At 42.9% G+C, this 17,183-nt stretch overlaps 2 protein-coding genes across 5 annotated transcripts; one reads left to right on the forward strand and one right to left on the reverse strand.

The window, feature by feature from the left end:
• The first annotated feature begins 310 nt into the window (after positions 1–310).
• cdca3 (cell division cycle associated 3) lies at positions 311–3,424 on the forward strand. Of its 2 annotated transcripts, none has more exons than XM_064310060.1 (6): positions 311–471; positions 925–1,085; positions 1,206–1,326; positions 1,462–2,394; positions 2,603–2,691; positions 3,090–3,424. In XM_064310060.1, exons 2-6 carry the CDS (start codon positions 951–953, stop codon positions 3,183–3,185), a joined length of 1,374 nt encoding a protein of 457 aa, XP_064166130.1. In that variant the 5' UTR covers positions 311–471; positions 925–950; the 3' UTR covers positions 3,186–3,424. The 2 variants fall into 2 exon arrangements, with proteins under 2 accessions (XP_064166130.1, XP_064166122.1); XM_064310052.1 differs by having other exon boundaries at positions 941–1,085.
• A 157-nt stretch (positions 3,425–3,581) lies between these two features.
• gnb3a (guanine nucleotide binding protein (G protein), beta polypeptide 3a) lies at positions 3,582–15,571 on the reverse strand. 3 transcript variants are annotated; one of them, XM_064310395.1, is made up of 10 exons: positions 15,182–15,569; positions 12,702–12,793; positions 9,864–9,944; positions 9,201–9,346; positions 8,588–8,651; positions 7,754–7,916; positions 6,805–6,871; positions 6,220–6,421; positions 5,349–5,565; positions 3,582–4,881 (listed from the first exon to the last, which is right to left on the reverse strand). In XM_064310395.1, the coding sequence occupies exons 3-10, from the start codon at positions 9,918–9,920 to the stop codon at positions 4,775–4,777; spliced, it is 1,023 nt and encodes a 340-aa protein (XP_064166465.1). In that variant the 5' UTR covers positions 9,921–9,944; positions 12,702–12,793; positions 15,182–15,569; the 3' UTR covers positions 3,582–4,774. The 3 variants fall into 3 exon arrangements, with proteins under 3 accessions (XP_064166465.1, XP_064166453.1, XP_064166476.1); XM_064310383.1 differs by having other exon boundaries at positions 12,702–12,814; XM_064310406.1 differs by lacking the exon at positions 12,702–12,793 and having other exon boundaries at positions 15,182–15,571.
• Positions 15,572–17,183: the final 1,612 nt, after the last annotated feature.

The following is a 17,183-nucleotide window of genomic DNA, read 5'->3' on the forward strand; positions in this document are numbered from 1 at the left end:
GTGTGACTGTCTGATACTGTATGCAGCAAATTATATATTCAAATATGCTGGCATATTCAAACAAGTTAATGTAGGTGTGTGTTCAATCTGTCACATTATTACAGCGATTTTATTACAACCAATGGCAATGTGGTTCATACATTTTGAAAAAAGCTGTTACTCTGTGTTATTGCCGGGTTTTAAAACTCTGGACACACCCACCTATGTGATGCAGACGGACAACCAATTGAGAAGTCGCAGGGGTGGAGCTAGGTGCTCACTGATTGGCTAGTTTGAAAGTAACTGAAAAACATGAACATGCTTCGATTTAAATGTTTCTCGTTCTGCGTGTAAGAAATGATAGATCTTTAATCAGTGGGAACTAGCCGACTAGCAATAAACTGGGCATTCAATCAACTCTGCAAGAAAAGAGGAAGAAACAGACCACCGTTGTAATTACATGAGTTTACTAAATTATCGTTTGAGTTAAAGGTGAGTGTAATTCCGGAAAATAGTAGAATTTAACCTAAAAGTTATACCGATAGATTTCAGTTTGCACGTTAACAGGCTACCGTTAGCAAAGTTAACACAGCTAGCTAGTCTAACTAACAGGATTTTACAAATCGCTTTTAATATATTGTTTCTGAATAGTAGTTAATACTTAATGATGGAGTACTGTATAACTTCTGTGTGTATAACGTTTGTAAAGATGGCTAGTACTTTTCAATGTCTCTAACTTGGCTACAGTTTGTAGGTAGCAAGCTAATTTAGCTAACCGCTAACCCGCTGTGTGTTAAATGAATGGTCTGCATAACTTGCATGCTTGTAGCGGACAAGCTGACCAACTCTTGTTAGTGGATTATTAGTTCTTAACTATTATATAAATGTTGTAACAAGATATCGTTCACTAGCTTTGCTAATTGTTACATTTTATTTTCTTGATAGTGATCTATTTTTTAAGAGGCAAAGACATGGGCGCCAGTGAGAGCAAGATTGCTGTGGAAACTCCGAAACCAGACCGTACTCGCCAGATCAGAAACGAGCACATCTCCCGACTTGTTGACCCTAGATCTCCGTCCACAGGGATCGATCGGACCCCAATACAGGTTAAATAAATTAATATGCATAGAATTTGATGATCACTATATATGACACAGTTGTGGCTGACATTGCATTTGATGATCACTGTATATGGAGTGGCTGACATTGCATTTGCTGTGCTTCAGGTGGGAGAAGCCGCTTCCCGGGGCACTGTCGAGGTGGAGTGTGAAGGCCCCGTACTCACCGGTGATCCTCGTTCACCATCACCTGGCATAAGCCGCACTCCAATGAAAGATGTGATGAGAGGTAGAGAGTGCGGTGAAACCGTAGTTACCACTTCTCATTGTTTTGTGTCAGTCTTATTTATTTATTGTATTTTTATTTTTTTAAATTTTTTTTACAGCTGTACCAATTCTTTTTATTCCCCCTTTCCACTTCTAGCCACAGTCAACTCATTTGCCCGTCGCCTGGGAATGCTCTTTCTTAATGAAGGAGGGGACAGGGCTGCCCCTTTGCCTCCCCTCAAGTTCTCCAAAGAGCAGAACCTCAGCCTTGAGGAGGATGGAGAGATGGACTCGGCCGAGCCTCTCCTCTCCTTCCAGCCCTCCTTCGAAGCTGATCCCCTCAGTCCGAGTGTCCACACCCTGGCCACCCCAGCCTGCCCATCAGATCAGCCCTGTGACGGCCAGGCTCTGTCCACACAGAGCTCGGGTTGCCAGGTGGGAGGGGAGGATCGGACGCGGACGGGGTTAGAAGTCGATCCGATTCTGGAGTCGGAGGAGGCGACCGCAGACGACCATCTGCCTCTGAACAAGGAGCTGAGTTTGAGTCTTCTTGCTTGCCACGATGGGGTAGTTTCATCCGAGATGGTCTCTGACGATACTCCTGGTCCGCTCTCTCCTCTCTCTGACATCGAGCCCTGCAAAGAATTAGACTCGGAGGCTTGTCTGTCCCCAATCCCTGACTCTGTTCAGCCATCGAGTGTTGAGGCTTCAACCACAACCTCACCAGTCTGTAGTGATATTGCTGAACCCTCAAATGACCGAACGGACACTCCTGCCAAACCTGAATCCGATGCGGAGGAGTCCCCCAAACCTGCCGCGGCCGACCCCATTCCCAGTCATACCGAGAGCCTCCAGGCCCAGTCTGGCTCGGACCAAATCGGAGTTAGACTCCCCACCTTTAACACCAAAAGCCCCAGCCAGGCGGTGTTCAAGCCCCAGTGGTTGGGGGTGGGGTTTGGGGTAGCTGGAGTCAGAGCCAGAGCGGTACAGGGGAAAGGGAAAGGGAGCTCCTCCCCTCTCTCCGTTCGCATAGGAGGAAGGAATGCTGGGAACGAAAACAGAGGACCGGCGGCTAAACAGAAGCAGAGAGGTAAATATGCAAGTTTAAAATAAAAAATAAAAATCATTATATATTTCTACATGTAATATACCTGTTTTAAAATGTTTGATTTTCCACATTGCAGTTTTGGGCACATGTACATGTTGTACTCCTGTCGCAAGTGGCCATTTTGATGTACGCAGTCAGCCAGCGCACATGCTCCACTCTGCTCCTCACTTTCGCCCGTTTTCTTCCTCAGAGAGGTGTGGTAAGGCCCTGGCCAATGAGGGCCGCTCTCCACTGCAGATCCTCAAGGAGACAAACTCCCCCATGGAACACACCTCACAGGTACACATCGCACACAGCTTGTTAAACATAACATAACCGTGGCGTACTAAAGTGAATAGCTTACATTTTTATTTATTAAAGAACTGTGGCAATTTTCATGTGAATGGGGAAACTTACTGATTTGTAATGCTTTGAAATTTGCTGAAAAGGCAAGATTATTTACTCTATAGTGATATTATCTATTAATCAGAGTACCACAGAGTGTAGGGTAGGTTATGGTATCTTTGTAAAAAATAAAGAGGATGGGATGAACTTTCCTTGTCTATAAAATTAATTATCTTTGTTCAATTTTGTTTCTTTGTTTTTTTAACACAACCTTATAACACAACGCTTTTGCTAAGTGAGTATTTTGGCACAGCAGTAGGCTCTACTTGACTCCCCCTTTTTTTTCTTTTCAGATGAAGCTGAAGATCTCCACTCCTGACAGGCAAAGGCTGGGTCAGATTGACAGACGAGCCTTATCGCTCTCCCTGAACAAGGAGAACCAGAGATAGGGGGCTGAGTGGATAAATGGGCCAATGAACTCGAACTGGACACAGGGAGAGAAGAGACTAGGCGTTGCCATGTACAGTCCTATTCTATACATAGGATGCGTTTAATATGAAATTCACACTAATCAGTTTTCATCCCACTGCCATCTTAACCTTTGTGTGTGTTGTATATGTCCTCGTCAGTGTCTCCTTGTGCTGTTTTTATCTGTTTTGTAAATAAAATAAAGTTGTATTTGATTTTGTACTTGACTTATTCTTACCCACAGACCATGTTGCTTCCCCGAGCACATGACTACAGGCTTTTTGAACATAATTTAACCAGTGTGGTGAGTTCAGTGGTTTTTGCATTCAAATGCAATGTTTTTTTGTTGTTTTTTTTAGTTAACACAAAGACACAAATTTAATGCAGAATTCTGTGTTTATTAGAAAGGTAATTGTTTTAGACAGGCTTAATGTGTAAAAATCACTACAAAAGGCAGTAAAAGTTAGGGAGGGTAAATTTCATACCATAGTAAGACATTCTTTTTCTTTGTAGGCCTACAACTCAAACCAGTGCAGTATGATTGTAGTGCATAGTTGCATAAGATAAAGTTTGAAGTGACCCTTTTACTAGAGAATAATCATAGTTTTAAATCTTGTAGTGGAATTCTGCGTGTAACCTGAATCAGCAAATAGTGGGTTATCAAATTGGCTGTGATTGTTGCTGTTGATTTATTACAAAATGCGAGCTAAATGTAAAGCAAAATTAACCATCTGGCTCTGTTGGGTTTGGTGTATTACTGATGGGGATGTTTTTGAATGTTGATTCTGTCTATTCAAAAGAAGGTCATGTTTTTGTTTTTGAAAGCGCTAGGTGAACTGTTTGGCAATCCCATCTGTCAGCTCAACGTTTTGCTCAGTGAAAGCAGAGCTGCTGCCATTTTGGCTCACGCCGAGGTTTTTTGACCAAATAACTATAAAGAGCCAGAATGAGGGTGAATATATTCCAGTTGCATATACACACCTGTAGTGTGGTGTGGCAAAACTATACCGTACACCAAACTGCACACTAATCAATTGACTAATCGAGTATCTAATAAATAACCACTAACAAGGGAAATTCTAAACAAACAAAAAGCAAACTTGCTATACTTACATACCTGTGTATATCCTACTTCCATAAAAATGTTTTGATTTGATTGATTAACATTTCAAGCCTAGGTAGTATAGATTCTATTCTGATACTAATCCTTTTTCATTTTAGCAGTTGCCATGACTGCATCAGATTTGTTTTTTAGATTAAGCGCCACCATTTTCTTCCTCAGAGGCATGGCAGATAGAATCATCTTCAAGGATAGTTTTAAAAGACCCCAGATTTCCTCTCCCTGGCTTTTGTTTGAGGGAGGGAGAGAGATGTGGGAAGAGAGGAGAGTGTCTCCCTCAATCACAAACCCTCTCACAACACAAAGAACTTGAAATGGCACAACAAACACCCTCTAATTCCCAATACCCCCCCCCCCCTCCCCAGAGCCAAAAACCTCTGTCCTCTTTTCTACCCATTTCTCCCTCCCTGTCTGGTTAACCTTCCTCCTCACTGCCTCTCAAGGGCTGGTTCAGTTCCAGATCTTCAGGAAGCTATCCCAGGATCCTGTGCAAGCTGCCATTCCATCAGGCGTCACCCCAATGCAGCTCACTCTGTTGTCATGACCAGCCAGCACTCCTGGTTGAGAGTGGGTAACGTGTAAACACAAGATGAGAGCTTACAGCACACTGCTTATCGTCAGTATAGACAAGGGAAAGGCAGGTAGAACCTTGAACACTGGCTGTACCATGTGTAAAATATCAATCCACTTCCAATACCCCAGACCTCTTTAATGCCCAGCTCCTGTGGCACTGCCCTTCTTCCCTTACCCAGTCTATCACCATTTCCTTCTCCCTCATTTTCTCTTTCTCCACTGTCTTCTCACTTGTGCTTCCACCACTGTTTCTCCCTCATCCCTCCGTCACTCCCCTTCCCTCCATCACTCTCATCACTTCCTCTTCACTCACCACTCTGTTGCTGCTCTGTTTGTCTTTCACTCACCAAACCTTAGTCTCTCATCACTTCCCTCGTCTGTTCTGTTCTCCCTCGTTTTTCCCAAGCCCGCCACGCCCTCGGCATCCCCCCCCCCCCCCCCCCTCACTCACCCACTCTCTCCGCTTTGAGCGAGTCCCAGATGTTGCAATTGAAGTCGTCGTATCCGGCCAGGAGGAGGCGGCCGGACAGCGACGGGGCCAGGGAGGTGACTCCGCACATGATGCCGGAGTCCTGGTAGGTGATCAGCTCCTGGTCGGCCCGCAGGTCGTACATCTTGCAGGTGGAGTCATCGGAGCCCGTTATCACCGCGTTCCCGTTGGGGAAGAACTGATGGAGAAGTGATGGGGGTGAGTGATGCGTTTCCATGGTGACCGGGGTGGGGTATGTGCACTGTGGACAGTGGGCATCTCAAATGATCTATTCTAGATGCATAATTATGAATTGAGCACCCAGTCCAGCAAGTGACTAAACTAAACAAGCTTGGAATTACAGCTTACTCTTAAATATGCAAACCAAATACGAATGTATTGGCTTATTTGAAATGTCATTGAGATCATTCCACAGAGTGAAATCTTCTGTCTTGATTGATTTCGTATGAGATTATTGAATCATGTGCAAAAATAAACATAATCAAAGCCCAGTTAGATGTTTACACATTTTCAATTCATGTGTCTTTTTGGGAAAACAAGGGTATGGATTTATAACCAGGTCTTTGCAATCAAATGAAGAAAGCACCAGGAATCTGTGGTAATTATCTGTTAAAAATCTTCCATAACTTCTTAATGAACTCTTTTATAACAAAATATAAGATAGATAGGAGGCGATGTGAAAGAGCGGATACTGTATATGCTTACATACAGTAGCCATTTTGGCTATGGGAGCGCTTTACTGGTGCAGTGATTTGGTTGAGGCAGTCCGTGCTTGTGTGTGTGTGTGTGTGTGTTTGTGTGTGTGTCCGCGCACTCTGCCATGTAGCCTCACCCCAATGGCGTTGATGTCGCTTTCGTGGCCCCCAAAGGTCTGTCTGCAGACGCCCTCCCTGATGTCCCAGAGCTTGGCCGTGTAGTCGCAGGCCCCGGAGATGAACATTTTGAAGTCGGGTGACACGCCCAAGGACATGCAGTCGCCCATGTGGCCTGCAAAAACGGTCTTCTGCGTGCCTGTCTCGATGTCCCACAGCACGCTGTCCAGGGGGCAGAGAACAGGCCAGTCAGCCAGTGATATGTAATATATACATACACATATAGTCTCCATTACCGTTGTCCTTTCCAGGGATTTGCTGCCCATTGAAAGAGGTTCAAGTTCACATGAAACAGAAATGATAACTATAACATATTGTACACATGACAAATTTAACAGTTAAAATTAATCACAGTAAGTCATATTTAATGCTTATTAGTACTGGTCCCGACACTAGCTAAATAAAGTACTTCCTAAAAGTAAAGTGCTACTGTTTGAAACCCTTTGGTGAGTTTTTATGTAATTTTAGTAAGTGGGCCTGGTTTATGTCAAGGAGCTCTTTCCCTCACTGTGGACATAGCAGAGTGATACCAAAATATTGATTACCAGGTGCAGTCACCAGAGCTGGTGATGATCTCACTGTCGCTCAGGAAACGACAGCAGGACAGGTAACCTGGACAGACAGAAGGCAGGGACGTCATTTACGGCAGTCTCACTGAGGAAGTACAGTCTCACTACAGCACACCGGTGTGTTTGCAGTTTATAGAGGTGAACGTGATGCTGCCAGTATGAGGACTCACCACACCTGGTCAGTCCCAGGCTGTGGAACACAACGCATTCATACCGTCCAAGTGCTCATATTTCTAAAAATATAGCCTAAAATTCACACTATTTCACTAGAGTTTGAGTTTTATTATTATTTCTTTGTGGAAGAGAATTATAAGCTGACCAAGCGATGTGAACTGCACAGCCTCGTACAGTCACTGTTCCAGAGCAGCACTCTGCTGGTACCGCCACCCACCATAGAGGTCACTGCTGTATGATCACCATAGAGGTCACCGCTAGATTCCATAGGGTCACCGGATGATCACCATAAGTCATGCTTATGATCACCAAGGGTCACTGCTGTGATCACCATGAGTCACCGCTGTATGATACCAGAGGTCCTGAGTATGATCACAGAGGTACTGCTGCTGATTAGGTTGCTATGATTCGGGTTTAACCAATCCGCTTTCAAATGATTTGTACAGGGTCCGGTGTGCGGTCCCACCCAGACAATGTAATGTCCGGTCTGAGTAATTGATTAAGAAGAGTTACCGTTAGTTTGTAATGAATTCGTAGAGGTGACTGAACCACTCCCCAAATCTGATCTGTTTATAATAGCTTTCCACCTGACTGCGAAATCGGTAGAGAAAACCGCCACTCTCCTAACAGGCTCAGTTCTGACAGCTTAGCTACCCATCTCGTTCACGATTAAGCGTCTAGCTTGAAAGGTGAAAACCGCCAGCTCACAGTGGGCTGGTTTGAAAGGTTAAAACCGCGCGATGTAGGCTACCTGTGTGCGCGGCCAGCTCACGCATGACCTTCACGTTGCCGTCCTTGCCCTTCAGGTTGTAGATGGAGCACATGTTGTCCAGGCCGCCGCAGGCCACCAGGTTCCCTGATGGTGCGTACGAACACGTCATCACCCACGACGACTTCAGGGGGATGGCATTTACCTGGGGACGAGGGATAGGGAACAGGCAGGGGGCGGGACAGGGCGGAGCAGGGCAGGAGTCAACAAGCTTCCTCTTCCTCGTTAAACAAAAATCTTTCTTTTTTTTTTGTTCGAATCACTGCCGATTCAGGAGTGTTGGTTCTCCTCTGAGACATGTGGTGTCACCAGCATGCTTCTTTTCACACCACAGCCCACAGCAGGACTTGCGTCGGGGGAAGACCGCTCTTATGTGGCTTTGTTATGCAGTCCAAATGTACCCGATCGACCAGTAGGGGTTGCTAGAGAGCAAGAAAACGTGGATCTCCAACTGACTGAACCCTCCCATACCCTGGTCGACACAATCGGCAATTGCACATCGCCCTGTGGAGCTATGGGCCACGGTCAGCACTGACACGGTCTGGATTCTGTGAGTGTGGGACTCATCCATGCCCCACTGCATGAAGCCGTAACAGAATGAGCAAACAAAAATTTATCTTAAGAAAATAAGCAGCCAAGAAAGTCTAATATTTCTAATAAGAAACACCTTCTCAGTAGAATCTTGTAAAGGAGAACAATTTTACTACAAATTTTTGTTTTTGCCCTGTGGTGACTGTATTCCAGGTATTATCTAGCACAGAGACTGAGAGTTAGAGAACGGGTATGCTGCAGAAAGATCCCTCTCATGCTCCTTGCCTTGTTGGTGGTGTAGCTGTCCCACACAATGAGCTTGCCGTCCTGTGATGCACTGACACACAACCTGCGGGAGAGAGGGAAGGCTGTTCATTCTTCTCCGATAGCATGCAAAGGTTCGCTAAGCGTGAATGGCGTGTATAATGTAGATTCAGCGTCCCCATGTGTCCAAGAAAACCTGGAATATTTTGATGTGGTTTTCCAGTCACGGAAAATTAGAATATTGCCTAAATGTCCCGGAAAACAATTGTCCTGGAAAATATTTTTAGCGTAAATTTATAGGCCAAAACCACGGGTGCCCTGGCATGCAATCTACCCCTCCCCTCTTCCAGCAAGGATTGCAATCAATCTGTCTACCCCCCTCCCCCTAGTCCGCAATTGCATTAAAATGTGCAATTAGTGTAATGTGGGAAAATGATACATTTTAAAAATTAAAAATAGTTAGAAAATAGTTTTTCCATTTTGTTCAGGATGTGCAAACTCTTGCCTGGACCCCCAATTATTCCCCAGACAATAGTTTGGTAACCCCTGGCCCCTGACGGACCCCATGATGTAAATCTCAGTGTGACCAGAAGCCTGAATCTATGCGCTTTCTGGCAGAAATAGGCGTGTTTACTTGGAGTCGGTAGACCAGTGCATGGCATAGATCTTTGCCAGGTGACCCCTCAGTGTCTTTCTGGTCTTCAGCTGGACACGGCTGACCACGGTGATCCCGGAAGCCGCGTCCTGCAGGGTCTGGTCCTGAAATTCCTTGCGTGCGGCCTGGGATGACGAAAGAGAACGTATTTGTTACGTATGTTGATTATAGTGCTAATCTGCCTTGTGGTAAATGCTCACGTAGGCCTTCTCCTTTTGACAGGAAATTATTCTTTCCCTATTAAATATGGCAGCAGAAACTCTGCAGGAGATAGAAAAGCTGAGAAAAGGGTTGCCGTTGTTTAAATTCTGAATAATAACATTAATATAATGGTAAAGACTACAGCCAGCATTGCGATGCACATTAGTGTTTAAATTAATGGGATGATCATGGTATAAGAAGTATCACACATTCTGGCTATGGTAACTGAATAATTTGATACAATAAGAAAAAATCATTATTTGAATAATTTCACATACATAGAACTTGTCAAATGAACTCCAGTAACTATATGAGACTAATGAATACATTCAAGATTATGGATATCTACAAATAATACCATTTCAAATGGTCATAATAGTTAATAATTCAGAAGACGTTTTTGTAAATTGAGGGTCATTTAACAGCAATAGAGGAACTAACAGTGATCTGATCTTTCAGGCTGTCTGCCTCCTTACGCAGTTGCTCCATTTCACCCATGGCAACGGCTGGTAGGTGCAGTCACTGAGGAGAGTGGACAGGAAATGAGGTCAGACAAGCAAAGCACAAGGAATGCTGGGTAAGATACAGAAAAAATGACATAAACTCAAGCGGTATCATTATTTATGCTTTGTTGGTAATATTCAAGCTGCCGTACCTCAGATCTCAGTTGCGATCAGTTTATGGCCGAGGGTTCCATTAACCTTTCTCTCCCCTGAGCTCTGGTCTAAACAGCTATTTGCAATTCAAACCTTCCTCAACTGCTTTGCAAATTTGTCCCTTGGAAGAGCACGAATGTGTGCGTGGACACACAGTCACGGGGACACAAAATGCATCTCGCTTATGCATACAGTGAGTCATTATGAGCACATGCTTCATGGAGTTAAATTCACAAACACACAGCTGGCGGACAACCACACGCCTCGTAAGCACACACTGAGTCTGTGCACAAACCTGTCTGTTCAGTCCATCACTGTTAACCCGAATGTTTCCATATCTGCCTTTCACCATCTCTTTCAGTTTATTGGTAATACAATTATCTACACCACCCCGCTAAAAACTCCGGCTTGACGTCTATTTCTGCTGATGCAATCTCATTACTTGTTCTTTATTGCCAGCATTATTATGTAATTCCCATTTTGTTAATAATAGTTATACTAATATTAGTAACATTTACAGCTGATGCTGAAAGATGAGAGTATATGTGAATTAAGAATGGTTTTGTTCATATTCTTTTTTTCCTCAACCAGTGCTGGTCGTAAGTATTTGGACAGTGACACAATTTTTGATCCTTTGCCTCTGTACTCCTGCCCATTGACTTTATCATTTGAAATAATGAATGTGAGGTTTAAGTTCAGGCTGACGGCTTTAATTTGAGGGCATTTACGTCCACATCGGGTGATTCCACAGCTCTTTTTAAACAGTGCCCCCCCATTTCAGGGGAGCAAAAGTAATTGGAGAAATTAACATCATCTGAAATACAGTCCTCATATTTAATAGTTGGTGTTGAATCCTTTGCATTTGATGACTGCCCGAAATCTGTGATCCATAGACAGCACTGGACCCTGGGTAACTTCCCTGCCCTGGTGATGATTTGCCAGGCCTGTACTGCAGCCATCTTCAGTTCCTGTTTGTTCTGGGGTGTTTTTCCTTCAGTTTTGTCTTCAGCAAGTAAAACATTTTCCTTTTTTGGATTCAGGACGGGTGGTCGACTTGGCCAGTCAAAAACATTCCACTACCTGGCCATGAAAAGCTTGTGGTTGTTTTAGCAGAATGTTTGGGGTCTTTGTCCTGCTGCAAGGTGAAGTGCCATTCAATGAGTTTTGAGGTATTTGGCTTATTTGGCCATGAAACGTTCCATGGTTGCTTTAGCAGTTTGTCTGGGGTCATTTTCCTGCTGCAAGGTGAAGTGCCATTCAACTAGGTAAGGTAATTGGCTGGATCTGCGCAGATAAGATTTTTCTGTACACTTCAGAATTCATGCTGCTGCTGCTGTCAGCAGTCACATCTATGAATACAAGTGAGCCAGTTCCAATGGCAGTCATACAGCCCAAGCCATAATTTAACCTCCACCCTGTTTCATGGGAGGGGGGGGGGGGGGGGTTGAATCATGAGCAGTTATTTTCTTTCTCCACACTTTTCTCTTTCTATCACTTTGGTACAGGTTAACACTCATCCCATCTGTCCACAGGACTTTGTTCCAGAAATCTACAGTTTTTTAAATGTACGTTTTATACTAACCTGGCTGTTATGTTCTTGAGGCTTATCTGTGGTTCGCATTTTGTGGTGCACCTTCTGAGGTTATGCTGGTGTAGCCTTCCCTTTCTGGTCTTTGACACATCTGTGCCGACACCCTGGACAGTGTTCTTAATCTGCTCGACAGTTTGTTTTTTCTTCACAATTTAAAGTGAACTTCGGTCATCCACAAGTGGTCAACCATGGTCCACCAGGTCGTTTGCTATTTCTGAGCTCGCTAGTGCATTCTTGCTTCCTTACAGTGGGTTTTGGTTATGTTTCTGATTCAGATTTATTCTGAAGTTTTCAGCCTCATGATGGCCTGTATACTGCTATTGACACATATTTAGTCCTCATTTTGAGAGACAACAACAGACTCCAAATTCAAATTCCACACCAAGAATAAACTCTAGACCTATTGTAAGCTTTCTTGTGCGTGAACTAATGATGCAAAGACACCACTGGCCAAGAAACAGCTGAGCAGCCAATTGTCCAATTACTTTCGTTCCCCTAAAAAGGGGTGACTGTGTATATGGGCTGTACTTCATATACGGACCACCCGGTATGGATGTAAATACCCTCAAATTAAATTAAATCTCCACTTTGACCTCATTTTCATTGATTTATTTCAAATCCAATGTGCTGGATTGAAGGAATACAGCACCACGACTACAGAAGTAGTGTGACTGTTCAAATAATTATGGTCTGCACAGTGTATTCAAGCATCATTTTTAAATTACACCGTCCAGTAAGTTCTATTTAATGCATCATTTTAGATTTTCTCTCATTCTCACTAGTTTAACCAGGAGTCATTTACTTCCCCATTCAACAGTATTTGAAGAAAATGCCCTTACAATTTTTTACATGACATTATACCAAGCTAGAACCTTGAATATTTTTCTTTTTCCCAAATCCCCATTTTAGCATAATCAATCAATCAAGGAACAAAACACAAAACAATGTAGGCTTACATATGTTAGAATATCTATCATAAATGATTTATATATCAAAACAATTGTTTTCTAAAATTATTTTTTCTCATCTTACCTTCAAAACAGAGAGATGATTAGCTATCTTTTCTTTCTTATGCCTCTTCCTGTCTCCTCTGCTTTCTCTGTTTGCCTCTGTCTCTGTCAAATCTTGTGACCAAATGAATTTGACTAAAATTTGTTTGTGAACAGAGAGAGAGAGAGAATGAGAGAGTGTGAGAGTGACTCTGAGAGAAAGTGATTTGTTCAATTATTTCTCTTTGGACTGTCAGGGAATAAAACTCTGTCTATCCATATATCAATGGATAATCAGAAGTAATTTACAGTGGCACAGTATTTAAGGCAGAATTGAAATTATTCAGATTTAGCTTTATTGTTATTGTCCCTGAGTGAATATGCAAACTGGTTGTTGGGAAGGACACTGAACTAAAACACTGATGGAGAAAAAAAAGAGAAAGGGGGGAGCCAGGGGAGGGAGAGGGAGGGAGAGAGAGAGAGCAGTTTAAATCCTGGCTGAGATTTTAAGGGAAGCCTATTGAATCAAATCTGCTGTCATCCGATTACTGACTGCTCTTTACATCTGGATGAAAGTAGGAGAGAGAAGGAGGAGGGAGTAGTGGGGTGATAGCATTGGATAATAAGAATTTTTGTAGCTTTTGCCTTTTTGGTTTTGTTTTTATTTTTATTTTTTATTTTTATTTTTGTTTTTTTTGGCCAGTTTCTCTTTACTTCCTGTTTGGTCTGTATCACTTACCACCCCACCCCCTAAGCACAATATCACCCATAGATGGTACTCTTTGCTACCATATCATTGCTACCTCCAGAGAAATTAATAATTGCCTGTACAATTATAGTGATGTCGTGATGTGTTACTTATCATCATAGCACAGTGCACTGCATACAGATTGAGTTTAGCCAGACATTAAGCCAAGTTGGTGATCTCGTTTTCAGTAATGGCATGACATGTGACTAGGGGAACACAGTTTCACGCAATCCACAAGGATGGTCTACAAGATGAGGTCAAAATTCAGTAGCCAATAGCAATTTGGATGAACCAAGCAGGTCATGTAATAAACGAGGAAGCAGAAAAAACTTCCTCAACTATTATAAAATAATGAAGTTGGCCAAGTGACCTTAAACAGGCAAGCGTAAACATGGAAGACGCGCAGCTCATTTTGGGTAAACGGAGTAATTATCAGCCTGGGGCAGAGGTGTGTACAGTATGACTCCATTCATTAGCTACAGCAAACTGGACTGCACATGTGGAACTGATCCCAGCCAGTTCTGAGTGAGTGTGAGAAACTGAAGAAGATTAGAGTGATAAAGTGGGGTCATAGGCTACCTGTGAGGGTTTTATTTGTGAGAGTGGAGTGGCGAGATTATTGTTACTTAAGGAGGGTCGGAAAGTCCAATAAACCTCAAGCGGATCACAGCGATGGACGCAAAGGACCAACGGAGACTAAACGAGTAGCTGAATGTTTACATTCACATTGCAAACGGCATTTAGCAAGAGTGACTAAATGCTAAAAGAACATTAAAAAATGAACATGAAAAAAAAGAATGGTCTCATTTTGATAGTGTACTCTGTGGGTGAATGTCCTCTGTGGGCCTGTGTTTTGACTGAGTGAATTGCCTTGGCAATAACTCAAGTAATGTCTATCACTTGGACCTCCAGAGAAAGTATTATCAAGCTAAATACTTAAAGTAAATAGTGTAATTGCTATTGTCATTGGCGAAAAGATCTTTTTTTTTTACACAAAGCTCATGCAGAGTATGCATGGGGTTCTTTGATAAGACACTTTCAGTCTAAATCTCTTGTTTGTGATCTTAAAACCCTCAAAACAAGTCCTGATACCTGAAACTACTGCCATAGCAATGTAGAGCAACAGTTTCATTGTAGAGCAGCAGTTGTTTATTGGCCCATAGAGAATAAATTACTACTCTAATAAGAACCAATGGTGTAGAATACTATAGGCTACTGGTATAGTCACAACCAGGATTATTAATGGTACAATGAAAAATCATGTTTTTTAAACAATCACATCTATTTCTGAGATATATTACTTTAGCCGTAGGCACATAACGTACAATAATTGCAATTGATATTAAGGTGATAAAAATGTATATAGAAATCGTACTCACCCAATGATTAGTCACATATGATGTGTCATGAAATTGTGTGTCCAGATATACCATAAAAAATAATCGTACATTCTCAACATGATACCTAACAGGTATGGCTGTAATCCTCATCCTTTACTTCCAGAAATGGTGCTGGAAATTGTTTTTACTTAAACCAAATCTGGATCAGGCTTTTTTACATCTTTGATTGCAACTACTAATTGTTTTAATCTGGTAACATACACATAATTTCAACAAATGACTATTTTCCAAAAAATATATACAAATATATATTTAATAAATATACATAATCTGAAGCAGTTGAGTGATATCATTGTACTAAACTACAATCCACAGTGGCAGTAACAGTCCCTGGCAGCAAACATGACAAACTGTAACCGGGCATTGTCCACTTACCTTTTAATCTCCAAATGCAGGATTCTCTTTCTTTGAAATTTCTGTCACTTTTTTCAGTCCCCCTCTTTTGTGATTAAATGTTTTTGTCCTCTTTCATGGGGGCTCTCTTCATCTCATTCACTCTTTCTCGCACACACACACACACACACACGTACGCGCACGCACACAGCGAACGCTTTCTCTCTCCTGCAGATGAGGATTCAGGGGGATGAAGGGAGATCAGAGATGAAGGGATAAAACCAGGGATGGACAGAGAGAGGGAGAGAAGGAGGGCAGAGAGAGAGAGAGAGGGAGGGGAGAGTGAGGGTGTCTAGGCAGAAAGTGTGTTTGTCTGCGTTGGGGGTGGGGGGGTGTGAAATAAAAAAAGAGAGGGAAGTCATGCTAAGAGGTCAAAAGATGAGCAGGTGAAGAGATGATAGATAGAGGAATGGAGGGAGAGCTGGAGAGAGGGCTGTAATGGTGGTATATGTATTAATTCACATTTTGTATCTGGAGGAATCGGGAAAAGCTCTTGGTAGTCGGCCATACCAGAGGCATTATGGGATTGGCTGTGAACATGTGAGCAGTCAAAGTAGATACTACACTTGGCTATGCTACGGACATGCTTGCTTAGGAACAGGGTAATGAATAAAGAATGGGTGGAAATGCATGAATAAAGGACAAAGTTAATGGATGGCGCTTTCATGCAACAGAAGAGAGATGGGTAGATGTCAAACAACAAATATGAAATACAGTCATGTGTATTTGTGTTTTGTCAAAATACTGACAGACCAAATCCATTCTGTTTCAAGGAAATGATTATTATGTTGTCCTTATCTTGATTAGGGTTGCTATCTTTAAAATGACTATTACATGCACAATTACTGTCAAAAATTGTGTTTATGAATGGCAGGTAACAGTGTTGTTATTTTTTCTGTATGTTTCATTACGTTGCAATTGTGGCTAACCTCAGTTTCTGCACTTACAGTATCTGAACAATCAAGTCTTTCTACAGGTGTTTTAAGGAAAATGAAAAGAGACCATCACAGACAATGAGATGGGATGGAAGGGAGTTCATTCAAGAGGTGCATGCTGGGTAACCAGACTCCAAAACACACTTCAGCTGGCGCACGTGGAGGGTGCAGGTGAAGGGTAATTGAAGAGTGGAGAGAAAATAAATGAAACTGTGGAGAAAGAGGTAGAAGAAGGCATTGCAAATAAAGAGCGCCAGACATGTCTATTTAAGGTACAAAAGTGAGCAATGACTGACAGGTGGCTCAGTATTTTGTAAACTTTGGGGTGCATCTAATATTAGAACAGTGGAGTGGCACAGAGAGAGGGAGAGGGAGAGGGAGAGGAGAGAGAGAGAGAAAGCGAGAGAGAGGGAGGGAGGGAGAGAGAGAAAGAGAGAGGGGAGGTGTTCTTTCTTACGAAGAAGGCCACATTGACCAGATGTAGTGGTGCGTGTCTTTAATCCAAACCTCTGGGACGTGGAGTTGGATAGGAGGGCAGTAGTGGGCAGCAGTGCAGTATATTGGCTAAGGAGCTGATCTTGAAACCTAAGGGTCATAGGTTCAAGTCCCAGGTCGAACACTGCCGTTGTACCCTTGAGCAAGGTACTTAACCTGCATTGCTTCAGTAAATGTTCACTGAGAGTTCATCGCAGGGAGTTACCTCCATGTATCCATCTTGTTCTCACTCTCTGAACTGACAACCTAGCGATAGTGTTGAATAGAGGCCCTGAGTTGAAACGGCAGGACGGTGATCTGGTCCATAACCCCGCGTTCACACAGCGAGCAACTCGGTTGACCAGCTGCCGGAAATCCATTCGTTCCATTCTCTATGTAGCTGAGCGACGTCCAGCAACTTGAGCAACTGGGCGAATGAGCAACCAAAGTTTCCCCCGAATAATGTTGCCCACGGTTTAACTTTTCACGGGCATTGACCGTCAACAGCCAATCAGAGTTTCGGGCTTGCTATTTCTCCAACCAATTTGATACCATTTCATGAAGCATTGTTCCGC

This window comes from Anguilla rostrata, chromosome 1 (genome assembly GCF_018555375.3).
Source record: "Anguilla rostrata isolate EN2019 chromosome 1, ASM1855537v3, whole genome shotgun sequence".
NCBI lineage: Eukaryota > Metazoa > Chordata > Actinopteri > Anguilliformes > Anguillidae > Anguilla > Anguilla rostrata.